The sequence below is a fragment of the Schistocerca americana genome, chromosome 8 (assembly GCF_021461395.2).
Source record: "Schistocerca americana isolate TAMUIC-IGC-003095 chromosome 8, iqSchAmer2.1, whole genome shotgun sequence".
NCBI classification, from domain to species: domain Eukaryota; kingdom Metazoa; phylum Arthropoda; class Insecta; order Orthoptera; family Acrididae; genus Schistocerca; species Schistocerca americana.
In genome coordinates, this window is record NC_060126.1 from 132,231,436 (window position 1) to 132,259,067 (window position 27,632).

The following is a 27,632-nucleotide window of genomic DNA, read 5'->3' on the forward strand; positions in this document are numbered from 1 at the left end:
AGCCCTCGATTTCTAGTTTGAGGGAGACAAACTTCGTGACAGATAGGACACTTTCCCTGTAGGAGCATTTGACATGAGCATCTGCTAAGCTCAAAACCAGAAACAACAATCTCCATAAGCTCTGCGGCTTTCGTTGGAGATCGTCAGGGCACACTCTCCGGGTATCGCAATTTGGTTTGGTATATTCAGCAGCAGTATGCGCCTGTCTGGCTTAATACCCATAGGGAAAACTGATAGACATACAACTTAACGAGGCCACACGCATTGTTAGTGGATCAATACGATCTACTCCCACATCCTGGCTATCTATCTTGAGCTATATTCCACCTCCCGATATCAGACGGAGGAGTGCACTACTGCGTGAATACTAGAAGATTGCCAATAACACCGACCTTCCAATAGTGGACGACGTGTTCCTTTCGGAGCGTAAAAAAAATCAAGTCATTCCACTTTCATCACAGCCAGAACTCTCATGGAAACGTTTCTGGCGATAAAACTGTTCCCCACAATTTCTGAAACTGCCTTTCATGCAGGAGAAACCCTCTGGATTTGACAAGCCTGGGGCAATTTGGACTACCTTGAACCGCATCCGAACGGGGCGTGGACGATGTACAGACATTCTCTACAAGTGGGGAAAATCTTTATCACCATCGCGTAACTGTGGTGTGGAACGACAAACAGTTGGTCATGTTGTATCAACACGTCCTGCACGTGCCCAAAAGGGTCCTTTCGAAGATTGCCTCACGGTGAGGGGTGACATTATAAAATAAGTAAAAGACATCGGTATCTATATATATCTGTTGTCATTTGTGTTACTTTATGCTAGAGAGCTGTGCTTAAATGTTGAAACGTAGTAGTTCTGTAATTTTCCTTTGTGCATTGCCATACGATAAATAAACAATAAACATGCCTGGAAAAATTGAAGAATCACACAACAGCCGGTGTAACGCTGTTGTAAGATGATGACTCCTAGGAAAGGCTAATTTTTTGGCTATTCTTGTTTGACCAGTGTTATTGAAGTAACAAGCAGGCATGTCCATTCTGTTTCCATTTTTTATTTTACTGGTGTACAAATGAATGGCAAGAAAACATTGTGAGTGTTAACGAGAGGGTACGAGCAGGACCCTCAACAATTCTTTAACACAACTAACGGTAAATTTATGAATATTTACCCAACAGTCAATTTACCAACCCGATGCAATTGCATACGCATTAAAGACATCATAATCTAGTATTAGCTTAGTGCATAAATTCGAAGCATTTTTGTTTTGCATGTTGATATTCAGGTTGATATGGGTTTATTTAGCGAGTTTCAGTTTTCATTTGTAGTTCACTGTTGCTGTCTGTACGTTTTATCATTTTGCCATTCAGATATAGTGAGTGGAGATGTGGAAGCTATAAAATGGAGTGCCAAGTCCAGAAATCTGAACATATCTGACATATTCTTCTGTTTGGGTTGGATAGAAGGATGACAGCTGCGATGGGCGCCAGAAACATTGCACCATGTATGAGGATAATGCCATCATTGGACAAAGCACGGCAACAAATGTTTTTCTCGTTTTAAGGAGGATCGTTTTGACATTAGTGACTCTCCACGCTCAGGCAGACATTCGGGGTGTGATGAATGTCGTTCAAATGCATTAATCTAGAATGATACACATCAGTGTACTCGCGAACTGGCAGATACACTCCTGGAAATTGAAATAAGAACACCGTGAATTCATTGTCCCAGGAAGGGGAAACTTTATTGACACATTCCTAGGGTCAGATACATCACATGATCACACTGACAGAACCACAGGCACATAGACACAGGCAACAGAGCATGCACAATGTCGGCACTAGTACAGTGTATATCCACCTTTCGCAGCAATGCAGGCTGCTATTCTCCCATGGAGATGATCGTAGAGATGCTGGATGTAGTCCTGTGGAACGGCTTGCCATGCCATTTCCACCTGGCGCCTCAGTTGGACCAGCGTTCGTGCTAGACGTGCAGACCGCGTGAGACGACGCTTCATCCAGTCCCAAACATGCTCAATGGGGGACAGATCCGGAGATCTTGCTGGCCAGGGTAGTTGACTTACACCTTCTAGAGCACGTTGGGTGGCACGGGATACATGCGGACGTGCATTGTCCTGTTGGAACAGCAAGTTCCCTTGCCGGTCTAGGAATGGTAGAACGATGGGTTCGATGACGGTTTGGATGTACCGTGCACTATTCAGTGTCCCCTCGACGATCACCAGTGGTGTACGGCCAGTGTAGGAGATCGCTCCCCACACCATGATGCCGGGTGTTGGCCCTGTGTGCCTTGGTCGTATGCAGTCCTGATTGTGGCGCTCACCTGCACGGCGCCAAACACGCATACGACCATCATTGGCACCAAGGCAGAAGCGACTCTCATCGCTGAAGACGACACGTCTCCATTCGTCCCTCCATTCACGCCTGTCGCGACACCACTGGAGGCGGGCTGCACGATGTTGGGGCGTGAGCGGAAGACGGCCTAACGATGTGCGGGACCATAGCCCAGCTTCATGGAGACGGTTGCGAATGGTCCTCGCCGATACCCCAGGAGCAACAGTGTCCCTAATTTGCTGGGAAGTGGCGGTGCGGTCCCCTACGGCACTGCGTAGGATCCTACGGTCTTGGCGTGCATCCGTGCGTCGCTGCGGTCCGGTCCCAGGTCGACGGGCACGTGCACCTTCCGCCGACCACTGGCGACAACATCGATGTACTGTGGAGACCTCACGCCCCACGTGTTGAGCAATTCGGCGGTACGTCCACCCGGCCTCCCGCATGCCCACTATACGCCCTGGCTCAACGTCCGTCAACTGCACATACGGTTCACGTCCACACTGTCGCGGCATGCTACCAGTGTTAAAGACTGCGATGGAGCTCCGTATGCCACGGCAAACTGGCTGACACTGACGGCGGCGGTGCACAAATGCTGCGCAGCTAGCGCCATTCGACGGCCAACACCGCGGTTCCTGGTGTGTCCGCTGTGCCGTGCGTGTGATCATTGCTTGTACAGCCCTCTCGCAGTGTCCGGAGCAAGTATGGTGGGTCTGACACACCGGTGTCAATGTGTTCTTTTTTCCATTTCCAGCAGTGTATGATGAACTGTGATCATTCCACAATCGTGCGACATTTATATGCAGTGGAAAAGGTTCAAAAATCGTGTGTATGGGTGCGGCAAAGTCTAAGCCAAAATCAGAAAAATCTGCGGGTGATTATATGCGCATCTCTGATTGTTCATTAGCATTTAGCATCCATCTTGTTCACCTGATCTTACTCCCTGAGATTTTCACCTTTTTCGCTCTCTATCGAACAACTTTCAAGAAACTTCCTTTCCGGATTAAAATGCGACCCGAATATGGATCGACGAGTTCATCGCCTCAAAACCACGTTATTTCTACTGCGCGGAATCGAAAAGTTACCCCAGCGTTAGCACAGTGTTTTAAATAGTGTAGGGGAACACATTATTGATGACTGAAGTCTCGGTTGTATGAATTTGTTGTGCTTATTAAACTTCCGGAAAAACTCTACGAACTTATGCACCAATCCAGTAGCAACACTCTTGACAGTGGGAACCATTTCTAGCAAAGTTTGTTCAGAGCAAGGTATTAATTGCGTAAATAAATATCGTAACTGCTGTCGACATATTCTATTTGTTAGAAACAAGCAACATTTGGATTCGGGCAACATTTTAATTCACATTTCTGTTGTTACTGTTAATGGCCACTATAAAATGATGACGGTCCTCAACAGTCGTTAAAAACACAATTACTTTTCTTAGCTAATTTCAGCATCGGAGCACTACCGCAAACACAAATCCAGCGAGCCGGAACATTACTGAATTCGCGTGTGGTCAGCAAAGCACCTGTTCCGGAGAATACGAGCTGTTTTTCAACTACATTGATTTCGCTTGGCGATAAAACATTGAACTTGCTTGCCGCCTGCGTGTAATTACCATAATTATTGTAACTCAACCCACTGTCGTTAAATGCGCTTACATATATTAGAAGACTCGTACAAATTACAGCCACAGGAACAATTTACGTATCACAAATCGTGCGTGCACAGTCATTTCGGCTATCTGACGTTAATGAATAGTGGCAGTGCGAACACTTGCAACCACCCATAACTCTCTATTTAGCTGTTGTGCTCTACATCTCTTCTCTGCGCTTGCCTTGAATGGATCATAAAACTCTGATTGGCAATTTATGTCACCAAACCAAGACACATCATACTTTACAGTAATCTAATTTACTTCCAATTGTGTTCCTCAGTTTGACATTACTACTACTAACCTGTCTCATTCTTCCCTGGTATGCTGTATTTAACACTTACATCTGGAGCTTTGTTGCTAGCGTAAATTATTTTATTGTAAAATAAGAAAAAGTTAGTTACCCAGTAAGAAATCTCAAGACACTTTCGTAGGATTTATCAGTCTAAAAAAACCATCCTACGGGAGAAAGATGCTATAAATTGGAAATTCTTAGAAAATTAGATGCAAGCTATAAGAAAAATCAACTATATAAACAGTATGTACAAGAACCAGGGGGGATTCAATATTTTGAACATGGCTGCACTACCGCAACGGTTACAGAGCAGCAGGAATAAAGGGCAGCCAACTAGTTCCAAAAAATTGTGGTTTTCAAATAACCTTGACCACTCTTTCGACAAATTTAAATCCGTCTTCTTCAGAAGAACAGACAACTTCACATTAGCAATTCGCTCAGTAAAAACTGCCCCCACATGGCATGTATCGGCAGTGGTCTGTATGACTGAGTCGACAGGTTGTTACTAATATGATCTGTTATTTTTAAGTGATTGTTTCTACTGATGTGATATACCCTTGATTCTAGGGGCTTTAATTTTCGCATATGGACGTAAATGTCATGTGGAGACAGCTTTTACTGAGTTAATTGTTAATATGAAATTGTCCTTCTGAAGAAGACGGATTTAGATTCGTCGAACCAGTGGTCAAGGTTATTTGAACCCCACCATTTCTTGTAGCTGGTTAGGTGTCCTTTATTCCTGCTCCAAGAGGAAGTCATTACAGAGGAAGACCGAGAGAGAAGTGTTCAACTAAAAGGCGAAAGGCAGGTATTAAGCTTTCTCTCCTGCCGTTCAAGTGTACATCGAGCAAGTGATGACGAAAATAAAAGAACGGTTCAGGAATGCGGTTGAACTTCAATGTGAAAGGAATCAATGATAAGATTTACTGATAACTATCCTCAGTGAAAGTGGAATTATAGGAACTGGTCAATGACATTTCTCGGATTTCTTCTTTCTTTAATTTAGTCCCAGTTCTTATTCTGTGCTTATTAGACACTTGATTCCATTCAGTAAGGAGTAGAAAAAATGGCAGTAGCTGTAAACATAACATCAAAATTAGTACTAATAACTTTATTAAAAACGAACTGTCATATAGTTTTACATCTGAGTTATGATTTCAACAGTCTTTTTTTAATGTGCTTATTGCTTGAGTTCCGCTTTTACACTTCACTAAATAGTACTTGTGAATGAATGAATGATTGAATGAATGAGCACGTGTGAGACTCCGGCCCACTGTCAGTGGGATATCAATGACCAGTTACAATAGCTGTGGGCCATCTTGCCTCTGGCGAGGATACAGCAGCATTATGACACCCTTCCAAACCAAATCACCAGAGCAACCGAGACTAGAGAGCTGCAACGTCATTCTGATAAGGGGGCACATACTGCCAAGTTCTTTGTAAATTGGACTCGATTTTGTAATCACTAAAATAACATCAGGTATCCTATCAACTTGTGTCATTTCATTTCGTTTCTTCCTCCCCTTCTTGGTGCTTCATTTCTTTGTCAGATAGTGTAGAATTCTGTAGAATCAATTGACGATCAATAGGTTACAGAACTCAGCCAGACGTTTTCTTTTGTTCTTTGGAGTTTGTATTGTCTTTCAACATTTCTGCTGAACTATTGATGAGACCGGAGGCTAAGTATTCATGAAAATTCCCAGATGTGTCTGTGGCTGACTTGTGATGAAAGTCGTACACCATTACCCTACTTAAATTATCTCAGAATTAAAGAACACAAAGATATCAGCTTCCACACCAAAGCTCATGGTGTGGCGTACCCAGTATATCTCTGCAGTCCTATAAGACTTTTGTATCCTTCCAGCTGGATTATGGATGCACATTATATTCTTCAACTTAGCAATAATATCTCTAAATTATCGACGCCATTCACCTTGATGGAATCAGTTGGACCAAAGGAACTATTACGACCAGCCGCACCTCTAACTTCGGCGCCGTGGCTGGAGAGCCACGCAGTCTGTTTTCAAGATGAGTCATTCACACAACATTCTATCCTTCCCTCTAGTTACCAGCGGTTCATACTACTAGTCGCGTGCGAGCAGCGAGACTCTTAGAGATCCTTGCAACCCATAACTTAATGCCACTTCGTGCAAAGTATATTACAATTCTACGAGGCATATTCGGAAAGTAAGGTCCGATTAGGTGCGAAACGGAAACCACTGTGAAAATCCGATGGAACTTCCCACAGATGAGTTGGGCAGAGTTTTTAAAGTGTCTGTCGATCGATTCACGTCGCTCTTTTCACTTCAGAGTGCAAAGTGATCACATATAAATGCCTAAAACAAGTGTCTCCCACCAAGTATATGGATCTGGTGAGAGATTTCGCCTGAAGCTACGTAGCCCACATAACATAAATGTCATGCGTTTCTTTCTTCAAGACAATTTTCAGACTGCAAGGCAATGAAGACACTCCTGCAGCGTTTTCGATGGGAAGTGTTTGATCACCCACAATACAGCCCTTAATTGGCTCCCTCCGTTGTTCACTTCTGTTCACATGAACCTCTGGCTACGAAGACAACATTTTGGCACAAACAACGAAAGGCAGACCAGCATACAGAATTGGCGGAAATCACAGACGGCGAGGGTACTGGAAACTTTGCACAAAACCACGACAAATGCCCAAGTTGGAGCGGCGACTATATAGAGAGGTAGCTGGAAGGTGTGGCTAAATGTTGCCAATAAAAAATGTTTGATTTTCACCGTGGTTTTCATTTCGCGACCGGTCGGACCTAACTTTCCGAACAGTCCTTGTAAATTTCTAAATCAGAGCCGACCACTACATGCCATACTTCACGCATGCAGCGTGTGCGGGCCGCGGGCGTGCCACTGCCCGGTCCGTCACTCGGGTTTGCTCAGTCCTTCTAGGAAGAAAAATGGTTCAAATGGCTCTGAGCACTATGGGACTTAACATCTATGGTCATCAGTACCCTAGAACTTAGAACTACTTAAACCTAACTAACCTGAGGACATCACACAACACCCAGTCATCACGAGGCAGAGAGAAAATCTCTGACCCCGCCGGGAATCGAACCCAGGAACCCGGGCGCGGGAAGCGAGAACGCTACCGCGCGACCACGAGCTGCCGACTTCTAGGAAGAATACGGTATGGCGCGATATTTCATGTAGTTGAGCGATGCGGCATAGTCTCTTCAGGGATAGGTGTGTTATTTTTCAAAGAGTGAGCGCTTTTATTTATCGCTATTTGCTTGTGGTTCAAAGGAAGTGTAAAGGAACAGTGGTTGTTGGAAAGGCAATACACTCAAAACGAGGCAGTGTAGCACCAAACTGTCACGACCATTTAAATACAAGTAGGAAGTAAAGTAATTTTTCGAAGAGAAGGATGAAACTTCGCAGTGTCTATTATGCAGTCGCATAATCGCAGGGGCACCGCAGATACGCTGATGAGCTGCATGCACCACAGTGCACAAGGAATATCAAGATTTAGTTGGCTATGAAAGAGAAAATAAGTTGGCAAACCTAAAAAGGTGTATGGTTCACAGCAAGCCCATATTAGTGTGGGTAGCCCCCGAAAATCATTGTGTTTGTACTGTTTGTATACGTACGTATACACCTGTAGAAACCCAATGTGTTTCTTACAGTGAAATGAATACCCCTAGCTGCATACAGGCGTTGATGTAAGTCAACGGGGACAGTTGAAAATGTGTGCCCAGCCGGGACTCGAACGCGAGATCTCCTGCTTACATGGCAGACGCTCTATCCATTTTTTTTTTAAGGTGTAGTAGGTCAGGGGGCAGAGTGGGCAGGGGTCGTACTTGGAGGCCTAGCCACGGTGTCCCCGTCTCCTGACAGGATAAGGTAGAGGCAGCGGGTAGGAAACATTGTAGATGTATGTAATTCTTTATTATTAACAATATTATTTGATTTATTCAATTAATTTTAATGTCCCAAAAGAAAGCAGGAATCATACCCCTAGACCAACGAGCCACCTCTCAGCCATCGAGAATAGTGTGACTGCAGGGACTTATCTCTGGCACGCCTCCCGTGAGACCCACATTCGCAACTGATTGTCCCGCACTATATTCATAGTTTCCCTGCCCATTGTACTCAATACTCGAGGCATTACTGCCGATTCCCGTAATAGTACGGGCACTGTTTGTACATCTGTTGTGTCTAGACAAGACAGCCTAGACACAATGAGAGGAAGCCGAAAGGCACGCGCTACGCTCACGCAGATGGGCGTGAGGTCTGAAACAGGATACGTAATGAATGCTATAAATAAAAGTACGTAGCTTCTGTAATACTTAACTTTAATCCATCCTTTTGGTACATCTGGAGATTGTGGCGATACAAGTGAGACTCTTTAGATACATGCAATGTTACTAACGGCGCCTTGCTAGGTCGTAGCCATTGGCTTAGCTGAAGGCTATTCTAACTATCTGCTCGGCAAAGGAGCGAGGCTTCGTCAGTGTAGTCGCTAGCTACGTCGTCCGTACAACTGGGGCGAGTGCTAGTCCGTATCTCGAGACCTGCCTTGTGGTGGCGCTCGGTCTGCGATCACACAGTGGCGACACGCGGGTCCGACATGTACTAATGGACCGCGGCCGATTTAAAACTACCACCTAGCAAGTGTGATGTCTGGCGGTGACACCACAACATCCGCACAGAAGAAGATGGTCAAATGGTCGGTGTTATATACCGGGTGATCAAAAAGTCAGTATAAATTTGAAAAAAAAATAAACCACGGAATAATGTAGTTATAGAGGTAAAAATTCACCCACATGCTTGGAATGACATGGGGTTTTATTAAAACCAAAATGCAGGATGGTGCTCCATCCCATGTTGCTATACGCGTGAAAGATCTCTTGCGCGCGCCGTTTGGTGATGCTCGTGTGCTCAGCCGCCACTTTCCTCATGCTTGGCCTCCCAGGTCCCCAGACCTCAGTCCGTGCGATAATTGGCTTTGGGGCTACCTGAGGTCGCAAGTGTATCGTGATCGACCGACATCTCTAGGGATGCTGAAAGACAACATTCGACGCCAATGCCTCACCGTAACTCCGGACATGCTTTACAGTGCTGTTCACAACATTATTCCTCGACTACAGCTATTGTTGAGGAATGATGGTGGACATATTGAGCATTTCCTGTAAAGAACATCATCTTTGTTTTGTCTTACTTTGTTATGCTAGTTATTGCTATTCTGATCAGATGAAGCGCCATCTGTCAGACATTTTTTGAACTTTTGTATTTTTTTGGTTCTAATAAAACTCCATTTCATTCCAAGCATGTGTGTCAATTTGTACCTCTCTATCTACATTATTCCGTGATTTATTCAATTTTCAAATTTATATTGACTTTTTGAACACCCAGTATATATATATGGAGATGGTATCTGAGATACCATCTTCATATATACAATGTGTTTCTTATTATCAGCCGATAACTATCTGTAGCGGCCCGTCATTAAAAGAGAGCTACAAAGTAGCACTCAGAGTAGCAAGATGTGATAAATCTGTCAGAGATGGCGAGTTCATTAAAGAGTGCATTGTTCAGGCAGCAGAACTCGTGACGGCACTGGAAGTACAAAAGTTTTCCGAAATTATTTTGTCGCGACAAACAATAACTCGTCGCATAACTGTCGTGGCATTGGACGTCTACAGACAGTTAACTGACAATGCCAGGGAATTCATCGTATTCTCAAATGCTTTGGGCGAGTCGATCGACATTTCGGAGACGGCACAACTTGCGATTCACGTTCGTGCAGCCGACATCACTTTGTACCTGACGAAAGAACTGTTAGATTCGGTGCCAATGAAAGACACAAGGAGAGGAATCGACTCTCTGAAAACGGTTTAAAAGGCAGTTGAAGCAGGTGACCTGAATTGGAACATGTTGATCTCAGTTACCACCGACAGAGCGCCAGCAATACGAGGGCGTCGTAGCACAAAAAAAATACAACGATCAACACACTATTTGTACGGAATGCGTGCATCAAGAGGCACTTTGTGCTAAATTTTCAGGGATGGAGCACATCATGAAACTGGTGATCCGAATAGTAAATTATCTAACGTCACATGGGTTATTAGATCGTCAATTTCAATACTTTTGATGGAACTGCAGGAACGGTATTGACACACACAGTGGTTACGGTTACTGCAAGCCACACCACAAGTTGGGAAACGGGGCCAAATTTCTAGTAGTTTACTGTCGAGTTGAGATTTTCACAAATGTTTTATTCGTATCTTACATAAGTTAGCAGTACAGCAATAAACAACCTTTTAAAACACGCCGCTAACGACAATCAAGTAATTTAAGAAATTTATAGCAATACAAGCAGTACGGCAATAAACTACCTTTTAAAACACGCCGCTAACGCCAGTAAAAGTAATTTATAGCAATACAACAATTTTTTAAAAATTTAAATAAAATTAGTAAACAGGCTACTAAAGTAAATACAGAACTTTGTTAATGAAGTACGGTGAGGTAGTGAAGCTACTAACACCACCATTAAAAAAAATTAAACAGGTCTCAGCAGACACGCGATTGATGGCAATAAAAGAAATTTACAACGTGGAGGAATTTTAAAAAAATTTAAACAAAAGTGTCCTGGAATATCATTAGAACATAACAGATATGACGGACCCGTGTAAGGCGGCCACAAATCACCTACTCAGGGATGCTCAGGCTAGGCAGAATATTGACCAATTTAAATACGCCCGTAAACACAATTTCCACTCTCAGGCTGGTCACTGCACCGACTTTTAGCCAGCGAAAACTTGTTATAAGATGGCTTAACTTACTGACAGAATTAGAGCTAACCTCGTGCAAGGAAACATTACACCACGCAGTCCTGAATGAGCGACCACATGACCAACCAACAAGATGCATGAATTTAGTCATAACTCACGACAGAATAGCAAAACGATTAAACTGCCAAAACTGCACCTCCCATCGGACAGTAACGAGAGGAGGAGGAAAGATCACTGTCTCCAATTACAACGGTGCCAGGGACAGGAAACCCGGTCGCCGGAGGCCACAAGGCAGAAGAGACGCTGGTTACACAAAATTATTACTTAATGATTAAAGCTTCCACGAACTTAACTTTCAATTGTGTTCGAACAGGCGGTACACGACCTCCGATGGCAAGGATCCACACATCCGACCGCGCACGCGTCGCCAGCGTACCCAACACGCTACGGTCACGCGACAACACGCTCTGCCACCGGAGTTCACGTCTTGTCTCCAATGTTGACGGGTAGTGACCGCTCCTTCATGTTAGGTGTCTCCTTTTAAACTCCCGTGTTGAAACGGAGGATTTAAAGAATTTTGTTAACGTCCCACTAAGGCGAAATGAACAGCAACTACTCGTGGGGCGATTCTGTATACAACCAACACGCAGGGAGTTCTTCCGGGGCCGACCGGGGCGGCCGAGCGGTTCTAGGCACTACAGTCAGGAACCGCGTGAACGCTACGGTAGCAGGTTCGAATCCTGCCTCGGGCATGGATGTGTGTGATGTCCTTAGGTAAGTTAGGTTTAAGTAGTTCTAAGTTCTAGGGGACTGATGACCTCAGAAGTTAAGTCCCATAGTGCTCAGAGCCATTTGAACCATTTGAGCTCTTCCGTCAACTCGATCTGCGCGTTGCACACAACCGACTTACATCACGTGGCGACTCGGTACAACCGACCACGCCTGCTTCGCGCTGGACAGCCACAGTGCCCTGCCGTCTCCACCACACTTTCCCTCCGTGCAACTCCCTACTTCCACGCCACCACACGAGGTTACAACCGGTCAAAGATCTCACTTCCTCCACAGCAGTTTCCCGGAAGCAAAAACTCAGATATCGATAGCAGAGGGAAAAGACAACCAAGCAACCACTTAATGACAGACAACATATCAAACAAACATGTCAGGGGAAGAAAAGAAAAACCAATGCAATCTAAACACAAGGTGTAGCACGAATCGATACACGGCTCAGGTATGGAGACGTGGTTTACTACAACGAAGTAAGTTGTTTAACCCGAGGGGCATGCTTGGAACGATTTTTCGAGTTAAGACCTGCTATTGTTCAATTTACGAAAGAAAAGGGAAAACAGGAACCAACGTTAGAAGATCCGGAATGAATTGCAGACCTCGCCTTTGTAACTGACTTGACTGCTCGCTTGAACACCAATAATCAGTGGCGGCTGCTGTTTAAGAGCACCACAGCACGTGAATACCCTGACTTCCGATACCTTGTGGATTTATTGGTTATTTTTCTTTGAATGCTGTTAAACGTAACTTCGACACTGCACACTGAAAGATACGGCACTCAAATCTGCCGTGCTACTGCTCCTCTAGACTCAGTGAAACTTGGCATCAGGCTTGCGAGCGCACTTTAAGTTGTGCACGTTTAAGGATCTTTTGCGCATTGGCAACTCTGGTGACGTAATTGACTTAAGGGCCAGCCAGATACGTACGGATCTGATAAAAAACGTGCACGGTTCGCGATGTGCACAGCTAGCCCTTGCCACTCAACTATGCGTCAGTGCCACCAGATGGTAGCAAACTGGTGCAGTCTTTTATCCCCGTCCGCTCGGCATAAATCCTCATATATGCTAATTCATTCAGTATATGCGGTAGCAAAATTAGATCGTACGTCAGTATATGTTAAAGTTGAACTTACAGTAAACAAATTTTGTGGGTTTCTGAATGAGTTATAGTATGTCGCTATGAATGTTGTCGTACAGTAATCCATTTGAGGCACTGAGAATCATAAGGGTCTAAAGCACGCCACTGTCGAACGTGAGACTTATTTTCCCATCATCTGTCCAGGTTCCCCCACCTGCCCTCGGCTTTGGTGTGTCATAGTTGCTAACTTTTTAGTGCAGTGTTCAAGTGAATGTTCAGTGTTGTTCGTCTTTCCAAAGTGTTGCGAACAGAAATCATGCTGTCGCTGGGTGTGAATTTTATGTCTCTTGCGAACAGAAACCAGACTGTCGCCGTGTTTGTTAATTGTCTGCCTATTATTTTACCTGTCTGCTTCAAATGTATTTTATTAGCACCATCACCCCTTTGTTCTATGTTTTTAGTTCCACGATTTTTCCGCCATGTTTCCATTTGAGTCTCCGACTTTATCGCCTGTTTTTATTATTTATTATCTTCATATTTTTAAAACAAATTCTGTAGGCTGAACAGCAGCATACTAAGCTGCTGCCAGCCCGCCCCCTTCGGGGGGAATCGAAACTCAATAAAGGAAAAAGAAAACGTGAGACTGTAGTATTAATAAATGCTTCTGAAATCCATTGATCTTATGGTGAGTCAGGTTTATCTGTGCTGTAGGCCCACATTGTATGTATGAAAATTCACGAAAAGCTGTATCACAGGTTTCCCTGACATTTACTTAAATGTGGGATCGACGGCGGTGTGGTTTAGTCCCTTATGGACCTCAGCGACTCAACTGACCATGTTGGTAGACAATACTACTCAAGTTCAGTCATTTCGACAAACATCACTTCATGTCTGGAGTTGGTTGTTTACTGTTCGGGAATCGGCTTTCGAGTGCGTTGTATCTATTTTAAATGCCAACAGAAAAGTAAATCTGTGAGGACAGGTCGTGAGTCGTACTTGGGGAGCTCAGTCAGTAGAGCACTTGTCCGCGAAAGGCAAAGGTCCCGAGTTCGAGCCTCGGTCTGGCACACAGCTTTAATCTCCCAGGAAGTTTCATATCAGCGAACACTCCGCTGCAGAGTGAAAATCTCATTCTGCGAACAGAAAACTAAATTACCAGAAGAGTTAGCCGCGAAGGAACTAGGGCCTCCAAGAACATTTCCTTTGATTGATAGAGTGACGACATGAAATAAGGGTTACTACAAGTGAACATTTAACAAGGAAGTGTACATTTAGCTCAAGTTGTTGTGTGGGTGCAACATAAGAATATCTGATTTTCAGTCCAGAAGTAAATTCGTGAACAAATATATCTGTTACAGATCCTGTACATTTGCCAGAAAAAAGGGAAAAGCACTTCCACTTAGACAAAAATGTGAAATGTAAGGTTGCGAAAGTTTACATATTATTTCGTCACTGCCCTAAACTGTACTTAATTACATACAAAACAACAAAATTCCACAAAACTAGTTCTTTCTTTTGTCATATAAGATTTGCATCTTATTATTATTCTTTCCTTTCTCAGACGTTATGTCTAGTTAAAAATGGAAAGTAACGCGGACCTTGATCAAGCATGACTTCCTTTTAACTGTACGGTGTATGTTACATTGCATTTAGGAACTTTCGGGTAATTGAACATGTATCAATAATTACTAATTTCTGTAGTTGTATATATACGTTTGGATGTAGCTGTATTGCATTGATGTACTGGTGGACATTGTGTGGTATGACTCCTATAGTTGATAGTATAATTGGTATGATGTCAACTTTATCCTGATGCCACATGTCCTTGACTTCCTCAGCCAGTTGGATGTATTTTTCAATTTTTTCTCCTGTTTTCTTCTGTATATTTGTTGTATTGGGTATGGATATTTCGATTAGTTGTGTTCATTTCTTCTTTTTATTGGTGAGTATGATGTCAGGTTTGTTATGTAGTGTTGTTTTATCTGTTATCATGGTTCTGTTCCAGTATAATTTGTATTCATCATTCTCCAGTACATTTTGTGGTGCATACTTGTATGTGGGAACGTGTTGTTTTATTAGTTTATGTTGTATGGCAAGTTGTTGATGTATTATTTTTGCTACATTGTCATGTCTTCTGGGGTATTCTGTATTTGCTAGTATTGTACATCCGCTTGTGATGTGATCTACTGTTTCTATTTGTTGTTTGCAAAGTCTGCATTTATCTGTTGTGGTATTGGGATCTTTAATAATATGCTTGCTGTAATATCTGGTGTTTATTGTTTGATCCTGTATTGCAATCATGAATCCTTCTGTCTCACTGTATATATTGCCTCTTCTTAGCCATGTGTTGGATGCGTCTTGATCGATGTGTGGTTGTGTTAGATGATACGGGTGCTTGCCATGTAGTGTTTTCTTTTTCCAATTTACTTTCTTTGTATCTGTTGATGTTATGTGATCTAAAGGGTTGTACAGGTGGTTATGAAATTGTAGTGGTGTAGCCGATGTATTTATGTGGGTGATTGCTTTGTGTATTTTGCTAGTTTCTGCTCGTTCTAGAAAGAATTTTCTTAAATTGTCTACCTGTCCATAATGTAGGTTTTTTATGTCGATAAATCCCCTTCCTCCTTCCTTTCTGCTTAATGTGAATCTTTCTGTTGCTGAATGCATGTGATGTATTCTATATTTGTGGCATTGTGATCGTGTAAGTGTATTGAGTGCTTCTAGGTCTGTGTTACTCCATTTCACTACTCCAAATGAGTAGGTTAATATTGGTATAGCATAGGTATTTATAGCTTTTGTCTTGTTTCTTGCTGTCAATTCTGTTTTCAGTATTTTTGTTAGTCTTTGTCTATATTTTTCTTTTAGCTCTTCCTTAATATTTCTATCATCTATTCCTATTTTTTGTCTGTATCCTAGATATTTATAGGCATCTGTTTTTTCCATCGTTTCTATGCAGTCGCTGTGGTTATCCAATATGTAATCTGCTTGTTTAGTGTATTTTCCCTTGACTATGCTATTTTTCTTACATTTGTCTGTTCCAAAAGCCATATTTATATCATTGTTAAATACTTCTGTTATCTTTAGTAATTGGTTGAGTTGTTGATTTGTTGCTGCCAGTAGTTTTAGATCATCCATGTATAGCAAATGTGTGATTTTGTGTGGGTATGTTCCAGTAATATTGTAACCATAATTTGTATTATTTAGCATGTTGGATAGTGGGTTCAGAGCAAGGCAGAACCAGAAAGGACTTAATGAATCTCCTTGGTATATTCCACGCTTAATCTGTATTGGCTGTGATGTGATATTATTTGAATTTGTTTGGATATTAAGTGTGGTTTTCCAGTTTTTCATTACTATGTTTAGGAACTGTATCAATTTAGGGTCTACTTTATATATTTCCAATATTTGTAGTAACCACGAGTGGGGTACACTATCAAAAGCTTTTTGGTAATCGATGTATGCGTAGTGTAGCGACCTTTGTTTAGTTTTAGCTTGATATGTCACCTCTGCATCTATTATCAGTTGCTCTTTACATCCTCGTGTTCCTTTGCAACAGCCTTTTTGTTCTTCATTTATAATTTTGTTCTGTGTTGTATGTGTCACTAGTTTCTGTTTAATGACTGAAGTTAATATTTTGTATATTGTTGGTAGGCATGTTATGGGGCGATATTTAGCTGGGTTCGCTGTGTCTGCTTGATCTTTAGGTTTCAGATAAGTTATTCCATGTGTAAGTGTATCAGGGAATGTGTATGGGTCTGCAATGTAACTGTTAAATAATTTAGTTAGATGTGAATGTGTTGAGGTGAACTTCTTTAACCAGAAATTTGCTATTTTATCATTTCCAGTGGCTTTCCAATTGTGAGTAGAATTAATTGCTTGGCTGACTTCATGTTGCAAAATTGTCACTTCAGGCATTTGTGGTATCATCTTGTATGTGTCTGTTTCTGCTTGTATCCACCGTGCATGCCTGTTATGTTGTACCGGGTTTGACCATATGTTGCTCCAGAAGTGTTCCATGTCTGTTATGTTTGGTGGATTGTTTATTTCAATGTGTGTGTTATCTATTGTCTGGTAAAATTTCTTTTGGTTTGTGTTGAATGTTTGGTTTTGTTTCCTTCTATTTTCACTTTTTTTGTATCTTCTGAGTCGTTTGGCGAATGCTTGTAATTTCTGCTTCTTTTCGTCTAATTGCTCTGTCGCTTCTTGTTGTGAGATTTTACCTAACCTTTTTCGTTTTTTTTCCGAGATTTCATTTCTTATAAATTGTGTTAGCTGTCCGATGTCTTTTCTCAGTTTTTCTATTTTGATCTGTAGCCTGTGTTGCCATGCTGGTTTTGTGGGTTTCTTCTGTGTGTTGGTTGGTTCTGATCTCTGCCTAGTGTGAATATTTAGTGTAGTGAGTGCTCCTATATATAGCAGTAGTTGTAACTCTTCCATAGTTGTGTTTTCATTTATTTTGTTGTGTATGATTGTGTTGATAGTTTTTATTGTTGTTTCGACTTGTGGGTTATTTGGTGGTCTATGCAAGAATGGTCTAATGTCTGTATTTGTGTCTTTGTATTCTATATATGTTAGCTGAAATTTTTCTTCTATATCTAATATCTGTGTCACTTTGTGTTCTATTTGTGCTTGTTCTGGTGGCTGCCTTAAGATTTCGTTTTCCTCTGATTGTTTAATTGGTGCGTGTTGTTCTTTGTTTGTTTGCTCTGGGATGTTTGAGTCCATTACTGTATTTTCTTCTTCTTCTGATTGCACATTATTTTGTTCCAGTATTTGTTGTACTTGTTGTTTGATGTTATCTAATTCTGACTGGGGTATCCTGTTATTTTTTATTATTACACGGATCTGATCAGCTAGTCGTTGTTCTGTTAAAAATTTTAATTCTGGGTATCTGGTAATAAATGTTGTGTATACTTGTGATCTGTATCCATTTGTGTTGGTTCCTAGGTTTGTTGCTTGGTAATAACAGAACATGAGGTGTCGATTAACTTCATCTGACCATCTCATCCTCTGTCTTTGTTTTCCTTCTAGGGTGGTTGCAGGAAGCATATCCTGCAAAACACCTCTATTTGGATTTAAATCATTTTCCAGTTGGCTAGCAGTGTCGTTACCATTGCGGGCAGGCATAGGGTTCAAGCGTCGTCCCCGACCATGACGGCGCTTGTCCGAGGCTTCATTAGTTCTGTCCTGAACCAACTAATCACACTAAAAGGGGGGTTAGCCCTATTAGTGGTTTGTTCTTTTCGTCGCCTTTTACGACTGGCAGAACATACCGGAGGCCTATTCTTTTCCCGGGCCTCCACAGGGATTATTATTATTATTATTATTATTATTATTATTATTATTGTTACTGTTATGTTATTATTATTATTATTATTACTGTTATTATTATTCTTGGCAGTGGCTGTACTCGTATAAATTTGTTAATAAGCGTAACTGTTATACAGCAGAGGCTAACAGTTTCACTCTCTCAAATTTATCTGTATCTAAAAATTTGTGAACACCTAAATGTACACTCACAAGCTGCCACTACGAGTAACAAGGCGTTGCAAGGCAAGAAGCAATGAATATCAGATTTAATGGGAAAAGTGGATGCATTTAAAATGAGAATTACATTGTAGAAGGGACAACTTCTGAAAAACAACACCGTCCGATTTCCTAAGCTCTCTGGTGTTAAAGAAAATGCACATTTTAAACAGTTAATTTCGGTGTTGGAAGAAATACACGAAGACTATTCAAACAGTTTTCAGAACACTGCCAACATCGTATCTGTTTTAAGATTTTTTCAAGACCATTTGCCGTATCAGTTGAAAACGCACCTCATTCATTTCCAAACGGAACTAATCGATCTAAAGTGTAACTTTTCCTATTAAAAGACAAATTCTATCACTTTAAAGCTATCCAGGAGTTGTACGTAGGTTCTCCTCGGGAAGAAAAAATGGTTCAGATGGCTCTAAGCACTATGGGACTTAACATCTGAGGTCATCAGTCCCCTAGACTGAGAACTACTTAAACCTAACTAACCTAAGGACATCACAAACATCCATGCCCGAGGCAGGATTTGAACCTGCGACCGTAGCGGTCGCGCGGTTCCAGACTGAAGCGCCTAGAACCGCTCGGCCACACCGGCCGGCTCTTCAGGAAGACTTGGCTCCATGTTTGGACCAACTTATATTTGCGAAAGATTGTTTTCAATAATGAAACTAAACAAGTCACGATTACGTGGCAGCCTCAGTGACGACAATCTGATAACCTACCTGCTTCTGTGCCGACACTTTATTATGTCTTCAGTAAAAGTAATTAGATAATGATGAACATTTTGTTTCGTTTTGTGACATATTATGTTGACAACTGTAGCCATGGCACTGTCGGTAGAGAAGTGCTAGGTAATAATTTTTTCCTTTCAATTGTAATTATGATAATTTATTCCATTCCTAACTGTATGCTACAGAGACTATTTTTTGCCTCTTTTTCTATACATCAACAGAAATGTAAGAATTTTACACGAACAAAGTGGCCCGCACAATATGACTCATATAATGCAGCTGCAAACTCAACCATTTTATTTGTATTTTTAATTGTCTCTTGTAGCAATAGTCAGTAACAGTATAATACAATTCGCCATGCCACATAACTTGAGTTTTTCTAATTTCCTAATAGAGCGTAATATGAAACCAAGCCGCATGCAAGCCAGTCTGTGTTCCTTGCGCAACTGCTCTGCTGTCTAAGCCTCGCGTTTGCAGTTCCCGCTCAGACAGCATAACGTGATGATGGGGGAAACGTGCTCTGGCACAGAGAGAGAGAGAGACCCGTATGCCAAAGCGCTGCCCGCGTGCTGTGTTTCTGGCCGGCCCTGTTCTATGCCTTTCACCAACTTGGATATTGATGGCCCCAGGCTTGTATTAGATTTACCGTCATACAGGAAGAAAAACACTCAGTGACTGTCTGCTCAGCTCTGTTCCCTGCTTACCAAAAGAACTTGTCACATCGCAGTCGGGTCGTGATACCACGACGAGACAACGGGAGAAGGAAAATATTCATACTAAATGGGAACGGTATTTGTCTACAAAATGGCGGCGACATATTATCAAATCTTTTTTTTTCTATCCTCAGACTGCTGGTCGGTTTTATTCAGCTGGCCACGAATATCTCTCCTCTTAATCTCAGAGTAGCATTGAACACCAGTTTCTCAGTTATTTGTTGGATGTGTTCCAATCTCTCTCTTCCCCCACATACACTGTACAACTCCCTGACGTATCTTGGAAATTATTCTCTGATGTCTTAACACATATCCTATCATATTGTCCCTTCTTCTTGTCGTTTTCCTCCCCAAATCTCCGTAGAACTTCTTCATTCAACAGTCCACCTAATTTCCGACACCCTTCTATAGGACCATATCTCAGATGCTTCGATTCTTTTGTTTTCCGGTTTTCCCATACTCCACGATTTACTTCAATACTTTCTCAGGAACTTCTTCCTCGAGTGATCATTAAACTGTATGCTGTTTGATGTTAGCAAAACTTATTTTGACCAGGAAAACCATTCCCCTTTGCTAGTATGCTTTTTATGTCCTCTTTGCTTCGTTCATCATGTTGTACTTCGCTTCCAAGATAGTAGAACTCCTTCACTTCTTCCCTTCGTGGTCCTCAGTGTTGATGTTAAGTTCATCGCTAATCTCATTACTTTTTTTCTAGGGTTTACTTTTAATCCACAGCGTCTGCTCAATACACTCTTCATTCCATTCAACAGGTCCTACAGTTCTTTCCTACTTTCACTTGGTACAGCGATGCTATCAGCGAAACTCATCATTAATTTCCTTTCACCATGATTTTTAATCCTATTCCTCAACATCTCTTCTATTTATGTCATTGGTTCATCGATGTGTAAATTGACTAAGGATCAAAGACTACATCCTTACGTTTATACTGCCCCAAAGTGTATCGCAGCAGTTTCGTATTGAGCTTCTATTCTTTGGGAGCATTACATAATATCTTACGTCTGCATAAACGGTCAAGTTTTGTTAGTGAATAAATCAAGAATAAAATCCAACGATACTACTTTGCGAATACCGCTTAGTACAAAATAATCAGAGTTTAGCTTCAACTTTTGTTATGATCTGGATGCTTACAGTAGATCCACCACTCTGATAAAGGTCAATTTTATTAATATTACGTTTATACCACTAAGTATAAAGAAAGCCTTAAGCAAATATATTCTTATACTTCCAAAATTTACACTACGTACGCCTCCAAACTGTTTAAATTATGAAATATGGTAATAATCTCTAACTGCGAAAATCGCTAAATTTATACTAAATATTTATAATTTTTATTAATTATATCTAGTAAGTGAAATGATTTTCTTTTCTTTATTTACCGTACAGTTGTGTAAAAATCGTAAGGTCCGTCCTCCCAAAAGCAATAATTAAGTGTCGGCCGGAGTGGCCGAGCGGTTCTAGGCGCTACAGTCTGGAACCGCGTGACCGCTACGGTCGCAGTCCTGCCTCGGGCATGGATGTGTATGATGTCCTTAGGTTAGTTAGGTTTAAGTAGTTCTAAGTTCTAGGGGACTGATGACCTCACCAGTTAAGTCCCATAGTGCTCAGAGCCATTTGAACCAGCCAATAATTAAGTACTACGACCGAGTGAGGCGGTGCAGTGGTTAGCACACTGGACTTGCATTCGGGAGGACAATAGTTCAAACCCTCGTCCGGATATCCTGATTTAGGTCTTCCGTGATGTACTTAAATAGCTTCGAGCAAATGCCAGAATGGTTCCGTCGAAAAGGCGCGGCCGACCTCCTTCCCCATCCTAATCCAATGAGACCGATCACCTCGTTGTTTGATCCCCTCCCCAAAATCAACCAACCTAAATATTACGCGCAATAGATCTTCTCGTAATAAGTACCTTTCGTTTTTTTCTCAGCGTATCAGTAACTCAGCGATACTGTACTACACTAGAGATCACTCATGTTCACCGCTCATTATTATTAGTATCAAGATACTTTTTAGCCAGTTTAAATGATATAAAGATAATTATTTGCTACAGCTTTACTCAAAATATTTTCGTTGACTACTCCCTTAAACTGATTTCTATTGTTAAAGATGTTTGTTATTTCAGATCCTTTCTTTCAGGAGTGCTAGTTCTGCAAGGTTCGCAGGAGAGCTTCTGTAAAGTTTGGAAGGTAGGAGACGAGGTTCTGGCAGAAGTAAAGCTATGAGTACCGGCCGTGAGTCGTGCTTCGGTAGCTCAGATGGTAGAGCACTTGCCCGCGAAAGGCAAAGGTCCCGAGTTCGAGTCTCGGTCGGGAACACAGTTTTAATCTGCCAGGAAGTTTCATATCAGCGCACACTCCGCTGCAGAGTGAGAATCTCATTCTCCAATAATGTTTTAAAAAATAATTTGGTTTTTTAAATCTCGCTTTCATTATCAAGCACAACGTCATAACTACTTCTCCAGTGCTTTTACTTTTTCGAAAGTCAAACCGTTCACCATGTAACAAATGAAAGCTTACACCTAGTTATAAATAGTATCAATAAGCGATTCATTTGAAGAAATTAAATGAAAGGGAAATCAAGCTCAACGCCACATATCCAACACGGAACCTCTGTGTTGCAGACCTCTCCGTGGGCGTCATCAGCGTCTTGACTGACATCGTCTGGAGGATGACCGTCTCGTGGAATGCGGGCAACGCTGCCTGCAAAATCATTCGGTTCCTGCAGGTAAGCACATCCAAAAGTTTCACGCGTGCTTCATTTTGCGGATGCTCTTTCTGCAATGTTTGTTCCATCTGCGCCAAGGATTCCTAGTAACGGCCGGTGCTCATTCACGGTTTGGGGATTATTCTGTTTTTATTCTGTGGCCTGGAGGAGGAAGAAAAGGAGGAGGAGTTGATTAGTGTTTGACGGTCAGTCGACAATGAGGTCATTAGAAACGGAGCACAAGCTCAGACTAGGGAAGGATGGAGAAGGTCCTTCGAAGGAACCACTGCGGGATTTGCTATAAGCGATCAAGGGAAATCACGAAAAACCTAAATCAGGATGGACGGAAAGGGATAGAACCGTCGTCCTCTCCAAATACGAATCCAGCGGGCTAACGCTGTGCTACACCGCTTGATGCTGTGGCGAGATGCGCATCCCGTAGACACAAGTGTCGACTTTCTTGAGGAAGGTCGTGTATGTAATCTGTTCAAGAAACTCGTTTGACACTACATTTATTATTTGGGAATTTAAGTTAGTCCCCGAAACAAGAGCGAAACAGAAATTATATATTTGCACTTTTCGGCCGAGTTAATTTTAATGCAAGCCTTTCAAACAGTATTTTCATCATGGCAACGACAACAGCAACCGTTATGAAATTGTCTCGAACGAAAAACAGCCCACAGTTGCACTAAATTATGTTTATTTTGAACCTTGACCATGGTTTCTGCTATAATAATAATAGAAGTCATACACATAAATATATATAATTTTACTTATGTTATTTTATTGCTCTTGACGCAGCCGCTGGGCTAAGACACTTTCCATTTATTAATGTCTATGACTTCTGAAGAAGGCTGTATTATTATAGCAGAAACCATGGTCAAGGTTTAAAATAAACATAATTTAGTGCAACTTTGGGCTGTTTTTCATTCGAGACAGTTTCAAACAGTGAGTGTTGATGGTCTCCGAGATGGTGTTGTTGACTGTTAGAAAGGCCAGGAGCCCAGAAATACCTTGCTGGGAGGTAGTTGACGGTTAGAACCAGCCAGCCAGTGGCAACCTGACAGACAGTGGTAATTTCCTTAGAACTCGCTTGTAAAACGGGCATAGCTTTTTATAGGAAAGGCCGTTTATGGTGGCAATAGACAACAATACCCGTTTTCGAAGTATTTTCTTTCTGAGACAGAGTTGTTAAGCAGAACGCCGTACTATCACTCAAGCTCACTTCTGCTGCTCTCCCAGAGTAGTCAACACATTGCCCCTGCAAAGTCCATGAAGGAGTATCTCGTAGTAGACCCATGTTGGCATAAGTCTGCCTCTTAAGACCTCATGCACTTATGAGTATTGAGAGCCTTTGAAACTCGAGTACCGTTGGCGGAACTTAAATGACCGACGTGATTCACGGAATCGGAAACGAACTGCAGCCCGCCGTCTGCATAACACGGTGAGATGTGAAGGCTCACACGCTGGGTAACACGTCATCAGTCTGCACTGTTGCTCCTCATTTCTGGTGTATCTCTCTCTCTCTCTTTCGTCTCAACACTATAGTGGCTTCCTTGACATCATTTTGTAACTTTTATTTTTAACTTATGCTTGATCACATGTGAAACTTGATACTGATTACTAGTGCTTAATATGTCATATTTTTACTCTTTGTTTGATTATTAGAGGACACACCCAGATTAAACGACACGAACAGTTACTATCTTCTTCACACATACAGACTATAGGTACGGGCAACTTTCTTATTTCACCGCAGACAACTCGCATTCACCTTTTCGCTCTAGATGCCAAACTTTGGAAACATACAACAGACACTGCGTTTTACCAACTTTCCAACATCCCCTGTAAAACGTCTGCTTTCAATAATTCTACATGAAAAGTAATGAGAAGTAGCAGAAACGAGAACAGCGAATAACTTAACATGAGAATTGGAGACATCAAAATAACCCATGATGGATGGAGCAAGGAGGACACAAAAAGCAAACTAGCACTGGCAAAAGGCCGTTCTTACAGTACCAAACACAGGCTTTAATTTGGGAAATAAATTTCTTATAATGGACGTCGGGAGCACAGCGTTGTATTGTGGTGAAACATGGACTGTTGGAAAAACGGAACATAAGAGAATAGAAGCGTTTGTGATGTGGTGCTACAGAAGAATGTCCAGAATTAAGCGGGGACTGTAACGTAAGAAATGAGGAGGTTCTCTGTACAATAGAAAGGAATCTATGGAAAAAACTGCCAGGAAGAAGGGACGGGTTAACAGGGCATCTGTTAAGATATCAGCGATTAAATTCCACGGTACTACAGAGACCTGTAGAGGGTAAAGCTGTAGAGGAAGACAGAGACTGGAATTCATCCAGCAAATAAATGAGGACACAGGTGGCATTTGCTATTCTGACATGAAAATATTGCTGTAGAAGAGGAATCTCACACCAGTCAGAAGGCTGATGAATCAAAAACAAAAAAGGTATAAGTTTCACATTTTTGGTTAATATTATAGTAAACAGTTATTTAATGCTTTTCCAAAACAGCAATCATGGTAATATTTTCGTATTAGCAATTTTAAATTTCTCAAACTTTGATCTTTGTAAAGCTTTGACATTATGTCTGGCTGTTGCTCTTCTGTACAACATTTCATCTTAGACAATTCTCTCTATTGTTCACTAACGTAGTGGAATTTCACATTTATATATTTGCTTAAAGTAATCAATTTCCTCGTTTTATCATTTTCATAGCATTTTGACTGTTCTGGACAGCTCTTGCAGTAGGATCTTGATGCATTCTACTTCTTTGGTACATTCTGCTGTGGAAATGCATTCTGCTTCAGTTGATGAAATAGCTATAACACTCTGTTTCTTCATTTTCACTGATAAGACTTCCAAAAGTTTGAAATAAGGTTCAAATGGCTCTGAGCACTATGGGACTCAACAGCTGTGGTCATTAGTCCCCTAGAACTTAGAACTAGTTAAACCTAACTAACCTAAGGACATCACAAACATCCATGCCCGAGGCGGGATTCGAACCTGCGACCGTAGCGGTCTTGCGGTTCCAGACTGCAGCGCCTTTAACCGCACGGCCACTTCGGCCGGCTTGAAATAAGGGCCACAATTTTTGTTTAGTTGTATTTTATCTAATGTCTAGTAGAAATACAGGCTCAGCAGTAGCGGAGGTACTGCCATGGAGGAGGAGAGCATACTGCACACAAGCAGACACACAGACATGGAAGTCATGTTGACAAATAACAAGAAGCACCTCATTCTACAAAAATTTCTCATTAATAAAACCACGACCGAAAAGAAACAGCTCCGAAACGATGAACCAAACTTACAAATCCAGAATCAGTCCCCAACGTCAACGACCAGCCCAATTTCCGCCTCCCCCCCCCCCCCCTCCAAAAAAAAAACCGTACAGCTTTCTTCAACTCCTAACACAGTTTTTGCAATTACCGCGCGCGCGAGCAAGCGCTCACACGCTCACAAACATACACACTTAAAGTGCACTAAAAAGAATTGCTTGTGTGATGTTGGTAGTACTCACAAACAACACTCACGAATAACAGATAAACACCAAAACAACATAGTGATGAATGCAAAACATGTAAATCAGCAATAAAACATCTGCGAGAATATATTGTGCAAAGTGAAGCGCAAAGAACGCGACTGTAGCAAGAGGAAAAGTACGTTCCCAAATGCTGGAAAAATGTAAAGGGTGAAATAGAAGCTTTTTCGACTAAAACCTCCGTAGTGACGAGGGTGGTGCGATATTAAGCTGGTTGTCGAGTGGAAACATACTGGGACCACAAAATAAAATGTACGAGAACACTGACTGATTAACACCAAAAAAAAGTAAACCTTTTACAGTTATAAAATACACTGTTAAATATGACTATTAACAGGCTATTCCAGAACGTCAGTTGATACCCTTTAGAATCTTTGCAGATTGCTTAACGAGCAATGATAATTGTCTTTCACTGTGAAGCCAATATTATTTCAAGATATAAGTGACTGCAATACAAGTACTCAAAAACGGTTACAGGTCAAGTTCATTCAAACTGCACAAACTGCACAAACGGCTCAACGCCCAGTAACAGGCATCCTCCTTGGCAAAGCTACAATAACATAAATCTCAATGTATTAAGCAGTTGTGATAACAGTGAAGATAAAAAATCTTCTGAGTTTTAGATCGCGTCATATTTCTTCTAACGATCAAATTTCGACACATCTGCTGACACCTTCTATCAGAATCTTGTGGGAGTCCACGGTTGACTGAACACTCAGTACAAATGCGAGCGGTTGACGAAGAGTTACAGGTCAAGACCAGTTAAATACCTATTCTTTGTGACATCTCAAAAGACTTAAGGCCCAGCGATAAAGACCTACCACAGTGAGGCCAAAATAATATGAAAGTGCCAACAAGCTGCAACAAGAGAATAAACAGACCACTGCAGATCGATACTATCAGTTGAGGAAACCATTAGTTGAACGTAGCAATTACACAAACGGCTTTGGGCCAAATAAAACACTAATAATGATAAAGCCAAAACCACATCTTAAAATATAAAATCTTACATATAAAGGAACTTCAATAGCATTTTCAAGAAAATGTACGTGATAACTGTGATAACTACCCGCGTCATGTAACAAACTTCACAGTTGGTGAATGTATTTTAGGATTTGCCTGGAATTTGGTTAATACAGAGGACGCCCGCTATTAACGTACAGTGATATCTTTTTTAATCTTATGGGACTTAACTGCTAAGGTCATCAGTCCCTAAGCTTACACACTACTTAACCTAAATTATCCTAAGGACAAACACACACCCATGCCCGAGGGAGACTCGAACCTCCACCGGGACCAGCCGCACAGTCCATGACTGCAGCGCCTTAGACCGCTCGGCTACGTGCAGTGATCTTTAAGGCACAAAAGCCAAGCAAAACCGTAGGCAGAACTGCTACAAAGGTCTGCTCTAGACATTGTTGCTTAAATTTACTGAATGGAGGAGGA

The 27,632-nt window shown here is 41.7% G+C and overlaps 1 protein-coding gene across 1 annotated transcript in view; it reads left to right on the forward strand.

Moving 5' to 3' along the window:
- Positions 1-27,632, forward strand: part of LOC124544641 (cardioacceleratory peptide receptor-like) — a 456,935-nt gene that overhangs the window by 153,560 nt on the left and 275,743 nt on the right. The window contains exon 2 of the mRNA XM_047123254.1: positions 22,543-22,646. Within this exon, the coding sequence (XP_046979210.1) occupies positions 22,543-22,646 (104 nt within the window). The remainder of the gene's footprint in view (positions 1-22,542; positions 22,647-27,632) is intronic.